The sequence below is a fragment of the Mandrillus leucophaeus genome, unplaced genomic scaffold, assembly GCF_000951045.1.
Source record: "Mandrillus leucophaeus isolate KB7577 unplaced genomic scaffold, Mleu.le_1.0 Scaffold84, whole genome shotgun sequence".
NCBI lineage: Eukaryota > Metazoa > Chordata > Mammalia > Primates > Cercopithecidae > Mandrillus > Mandrillus leucophaeus.
The window spans coordinates 4706338-4712775 of record NW_012109141.1 but is presented as its reverse complement, the minus strand read 5'-3'; the positions used below and the strand labels follow the sequence as shown (position 1 = coordinate 4712775).

Here is a 6438-nt window from a genome sequence, read left to right as displayed (position 1 = left end):
GACACATATGCTTTCTAAAGACAGCAGGCTGGTAATTTCTTTTTCCTCTTGCCAAGCACTGTTAAGAATATACTTATTTTGTACTATTTTGAAAAGTCGTATTTACAAACCACTAGTGTTTTCTGAATTATATTCGACAGCATACCCTACTTGCTTCATGATCCAAAAATAGTATATTGAATAGATAGAGATGTCCTTCACAGTCACTATTGAGTCATAAGGCGCTGAAGGGAAGTCTGGTTCATGGGAAGTGCTCTCTCATACAGGGAGAGCAAAGGCTGGGACACGACCTTTGATTTCTTCCTTCTCTTTTAATAATAGATTTTTTAAAAATTCAAACTCAAAATCTAAGCTGTCTTTCATGTTATGTTCACTAATAGTGTATATTATAGCTAGATACATGTTAAATATAGGTCTTTAGAATATCTTCATCTAAAATAATTATTTGCAGACAACACATCTATCATTTAGGTTCATGTTGGAGAAACCTGGATTATGGCTTAAAAAGGTATCTAGTCACTCATTACTAATTTTCTTTACTTATACTTGCCTTTTAATTCAATTTTAAACATACATATAATATCAGAGATTACCTTGTTGGATGTTATATGGAATGGTGAAATAATACCCTTTAGTAGTTGAGAAACATGGATGATTTAAGAGGGTTAAGCTCAAAACTATATAGGCAAGGAGTACAAAGGCTTGGTTAAAAAGAAAACAGGTTGTTTATACGTGGCTTATCATTAAATCATATAGTTTGATATGCGTAAAAAGTAATGCTCAGATATGTGGTAAAGTAGGGAAGATTAATAAAATCTACTCAATCTGTTTCTCTTAGATGGAAAGCTAGTGCCATATATTCGTGTTTTTAATCTTCAGGGATAAACATAAGACATGGCCCCATAATTACCTCTATTTCTAGTGTGTTCTCTGTGCTGCAGGTATGATAGTAGGTGACTGGCAAGCATTGGCTAGTTTGATTCACAATTTAGTGTGGCAATAATATGTTGGCTCTGATTTTTTAAATAGAAGAAAAAATAAGCATTTGATAAATAAATTGGAAAGCATTATCTCTTTAACAGAAGATTAACTTTATTAAACATTTTGCTGCACTAGGTCTGTGACACTTGAGAAGAAAATTTTGCAAAGATTTTGGAAATCCCCAAATCTACATATATATTTTTCCATAAAGTACAGATACAATGATTTTGAGAACAGCAAAACTCATCTGGAAGGCACATGCTGGAAGATGGGCTTGGTTCACCCCCTGAGTGGCCACTCATGTTCACCTACTAACATATAAACTCACAGGGTTGGGACTCCAGGTAGGACATGTGCCAGATCAGAAATGTGAGAAGACAAGAGGGCTCGTGGACAGCCGAAGTGACAGATATTCAATTGTAGAAGGCCCGTGTATAATCTCTCTCCACACTTGTTTGTGCGTATTTGAATAATGTTGTATATACAGTTTTGTGTCTGGCATTTCGCCTTCTATGCATTTCCCATGTCGTTAGAAGAATTGAAATTCCTCTGTCATAGAGAAAAATAAAAATTATTTGTAATGCTGACTAGATATTTCATTATGTTAAGAATTATTAATTTTTGTGTGTGATAATAATGTCTTATTCTGAAAGTTTTTATCTTGGAAGCACCCATGCTGAGGAATTTAGAGATGTAATAATATGTCAGGATTTTGCTTCAAAATATGTACTTGAGAGGGGCAAAGTAAGTAGGAGTATGAATGAAGTAAGTTTGGTACTGTGTTGATAATTGTTGAATTTAGGTGATGGAAATTATGGAATTTATTATACTGTTCTCTGTATTTTGCATATATTTAAACATTTCCAAGATTAAAAATTAAAGTTTTTCTATAAATTTAATTTTGAATGGCTTTATGATGGTCACAATAAGGATATATTCATGTAATCATTTATATTATACAATTTGGGGACATTTATATATTTTTTATTTTTCAAGATCATGTAAGGTATGGTAATCCACATTTCTCTGTGCATGAAATTTTACCAACATTTAAAATTATTCTGGGGGGAGAATTTTGGGGGATATATTACTGCACCAGGCCAGGCTGGGATTACAGGCATCACATGCCTGTAATCCTAGCACTTTTGGAGGCCAAGGCGGGCAGATTACTTGAGGCCAGGAGTTCGAGACCAGCCTGGCCAACATGGGAAAACCCTGTCTCTACTAAAAATACAAAAATTAGCTGTACTTGGTGGCACATGCCTGTAGTCCCAGCTACCTGGGAGGCTGAGGCATGAGAGTGGCTTGAACCCAGGATGTGGAGGTTGCAGTGAGCTGAAATTGTGCCATTGCACTCCACCCTGGGCGACAAAGTGAGAGTCTGTTTAAAAAAAAACAAAAACAAAAAAACAAACAACAGAAACAAAGTTTTACTGCACCAATGAATGTAATCATTTAAAAGTGATAAGCACTTTTCCAATTGTTTCCCAAGTAGACTTAATTGTTTCCCAAATAGACCGGATATTTTTTCTAATATTATGAGAATGCCAGAGCCACCTCATGCTATTAGTATTGCCCATCATCATTTAAAAATACATCTTAAATTGATAGATCATTTCATTATGGACATTAGAAGAATAGATACTTCTTGAAATATGAGAAATTTATGGTGGTTGTAGAAAATTTGGAAAGCGCAGAAATATCCCAACACTAAAAGAAAAACCACTGTTGAAGTGCGAATTTTTCATAACAATCTTTTTTCAAAATATTTTGAAATATTCTCTGCTGTTCAGTTGTAATGATAGCTGGAGGCATTATACAACTTTATTTTGTAACCTGTTTTTTTCCAGTACAGATGTGAAAAGCTTCACATCTATTATTTAGTACTGCAATGTCAAATAAAGTTAGTTACAGAGAGGTTTCAGAAAAAAAGATAAATTTGTAAAAGGCCGTAGTCTCTGTGAGGAAAAGTGACATAGGACATTTTTCCATGTGGCAGCAGTTAGAAAGGAAATGTAGGAAGGGCGTCAGAGTCTCTGAGTCAGCTTTCAGATGCATGTCCTCACTTTCTCTTCATTATACCCGAATGAAGATCTTGTTTGAAATTTACAGATAGAGAAGCGAAGGTCTTGGAGATACGGGGTTCTTGAGAAAGTGGTCAGAGCCTCCTAACATTGCTTCGGGACTGTGCCCCTCCCTGTTCCCTACTGCTTTGGCTTCTTGTCAGCCTGGGTGTTCCTGGTCACTGCAATGCTTGCACTTTCCTGAGTCATTACTGTGGAATCTGTTGACCCTTCTTCTTGTGATACTGTTTTCTTCCCTTTTTTTTTTTTTTTTAAAGAAAACTGTAAAGTTAATGCATACTCTTGGGAAAAAAGAATTCTAACAGAATTAAAGATTATAATTGAAACATACTTTATACACAGTTTTATATGCCATTTTTTTCTTAATACTACGAACAAGTTTTCTGTGTCCTTAGAATGGTTGTAAATACCGTTATTGTGGTTACCAGGGGTGTAGCCACATTCTAAGAGTGCATCACCATTGACTTAATGCTCCACTGTATCCTCTGATTAGGCCACAGCGTCGGCTGACCTGCGCTCCTGGCTAAAGGTGACCAGCCTCCACCTCAGAAGGCCAGGCTTTCCCCTTGGCTGCCACCTACAGCCAGTCTAACCCGCCATGCACCCGAGTCTCTTTTTTTTTTTAAATGTTTTCCCCATTACTTCAGGTTTGGATAAAATAATTTACTATGGTTTGTAGCCTGGCTCCCCAAATAATAAGGCTGGAAGTCACGATCTGAAACTGAGTGAATTAACCTCCTGTGCAGGGAAAATTGAGTAATGAGGAAAAAAGACTTTGAAAGAGCTAGGAAGATTCATTTCCTCTTCTCTCTTTTTCTGGTGAACAAACTGTTTCAGGAAAGAGATCTTGCTTACCTCTGCAGCCTCTCTGAGATGTCCCTCATGGCCACAGCGATGCACCCAGCAAAGGACCCAACTTGGGAAGCTGTGGCCAGGATGGTATATGTCACTTTGCATTGCTTCTCATCCTCCCCTCCGAAGCTGTTTTCCTCACCTTCTTGCCATGAGTTTGCACTTCCTTAAACAAAATAGGAGCCTTTTTAGTCATTGCCTCAGACCAGTCTTTTTAGGGAACCTGAGCTCAGGCAGAGACCTAGATGCAGAGGGATGTAAAATGCTCCAGGAAGGAGACGCAGAATGTACAAAAGCTTTATGGGGTGAGGGAGCATGATAGGGTAAAAGTAAAGGAAGGTTGAAAAAAAAAAAAGTAAATGGCAAATGTGAAATGTGATGGAGAAAGGAAGAGGAGGGGCATGTGATGTAAACTAGCTGGGGACAAAACCACAGAAAGTGGTGTAGACCCCGGAAGCGGTCTGGTCTTGATTCTAAGAGTAACAGCAATCTACTGTAGGGCTTTAGGGAAGATGGCAGTGGGATGGAGATGGGATAGCGTATTAGTCCATTTTCACACTGCTGTAAAGAACTGCCTGAGACTGGGTTATTTATGAAGAAAAGAGGTTTAGTTGACTCACAGTTCCGCATGGCTGGTGAGGCCTCAGGAAACTTACAATCATGTCAGAAGGGGAAGGAAGGATGTCTTACATGGCAGCAGGCGAGAGAGAGCCTGTGAAGGAGGAACAGTCAAACACTGATAAACCATCAGAGCTCATGAGAACTCACTCACTGTCATGAGAACAGCATGGGGGAAACTTCCCACGATCCAATCACCTCCTTCCCTTGACACTTGAGGATTACAGGTCCCTTCCTTGACATGTGGGGGTTACAATTCGAGATGAGATTTGGGTGGGGACACAGAGACAAACCATATCAGAGTAGTAACACTGGATTTGAAGTTTGAAAGGGCCACTCTGGTTATGCAGGGGAGAATAGATCATATGAAGGAGGTTTGCAGTGTGGAGATTGCTTGATCAGTTAGCAAGTGATGACATATTACTGGAGAAAGATGACCTTAGCTTGGACTACTGTGGGAGTAATGGAAATGGAGAAAAATGACAGATATTTGGGAAGTAAAATGGACAAGATTGATAAAGGTTAGATGTGTAACCTGGGGCAGTAGAGGAGTCTTAGATAACTCCTAGGTCTCTATGTTGAGCTATTTATTGGATGCTGGTGGCATTCACAGAGGTAGCTAACAATGAGAGAAGATGCAGTTGAGGGAAGATAAAACATTTAGTTTTGGAAATACTATATCCTGTGAACAGTGTGATATTCTAGTCCTGTCTCAGAGAAGAGTTTTAGGCTGAGGTGAAACATTTGTGATGTACCTGGTTTAACTGTTCCCTGAAGTTCCCTGAAGCTGAGAGAGTGAACAGATGGTAAGGAGAGGCAAGCTGGCCTTGCCTTCCTGGATTTTATGTTTCCAAATGACTGAGAGTACTGTATGGATTGGATTTAGCCTTTTGCTCGGTACATCTGAGTAAAAGAAAAAGTCCCTGCCCTTCCTCACCCCGCAACCTCCTTCCCCAGATCTGAAGCTGAATTATACACTAATGAGTACATGTCTGGCCCAAATTAGGTCTAGAATGCATTTGTTTAATGTGGGCCTTCTGACTAATATTCAGTCTTACCTGGATATTAGTGGGCTATTTCATTTTTCAAATAATTGGAGTCATGTTGTAGTTCTTCCAGGGAAATTCCAATCACCAGGGCTGGTGTCTTTGCCCTTGATCACATTGATTTATAGAAGTTATCTTCTTCATTTGTAAGGCATTTGTTGTGTTTGTTATGAGTGAGACACTAAGTAGGGCACAATATGAATATGACATGGGTCTTGCTCATTAATTTTCAGCAAGATAAGAGATTATATTGTCCTTCATAACATTGATTTATGGAAGAGCCCATATGCAGAACTCAAGCTCCTACTCTTTCTGCATTGCTGTCTTTGAGAGCTTGCAGTCACAGAACAGATATTGAAAAATGGATGGCAGTCAATTTTGACTACCTCAGAAAACAGTACCCATAGTGTGGTTAAGAGGGTAGAGCATGGCTGGATGCAAAGAGTTGAATATGGCTAACCATTTTCCTGTAAGTTGTATATTCCATCTTTCTGAACTGGGTTAGTTATACCAACTTATAAGATGACATTTCTGAGAACAAGTTGGATATAAGTCACTGATTAGGTTTAAAACTGAAGTGTTATCTACTCTATAGTTAGCAATTTTCTCAGACTCACGCAAATTGTTTACTAATAGCTTGCTTTTACATGTGATTCAGATTTTGTCTTTATAGATATATGGGTTGCAAAGTGGGATGTGGCATATCATAATCAGATACATATTATATTAGGAGGCTATCTTAAAGCCTCATTCTCAATCCCTTTTGTATGTTTGTGGTGCTGATATAGTCAATAGAATTTCATATTCTAGAGAGTAAATTTGCTAAACCAGATGAACCAAGACAGTACATTATTAAT

The 6438-nt window shown here is 38.2% G+C and overlaps 1 protein-coding gene across 1 annotated transcript in view; it reads right to left on the bottom strand.

The window, feature by feature from the left end:
• GTSCR1 (Gilles de la Tourette syndrome chromosome region, candidate 1 (non-protein coding)) overlaps window positions 1–4168 on the bottom strand; it is a 21554-nt gene extending 17386 nt beyond the window's left edge. Inside the window, 1 exon segment of the mRNA XM_011968346.1 lies at window positions 3921–4168. Within this exon segment, the coding sequence (XP_011823736.1) occupies window positions 3921–4022 (102 nt within the window). The 5' untranslated portion in view covers window positions 4023–4168.
• Between the last annotated feature and the right edge of the window lie 2270 nt (window positions 4169–6438).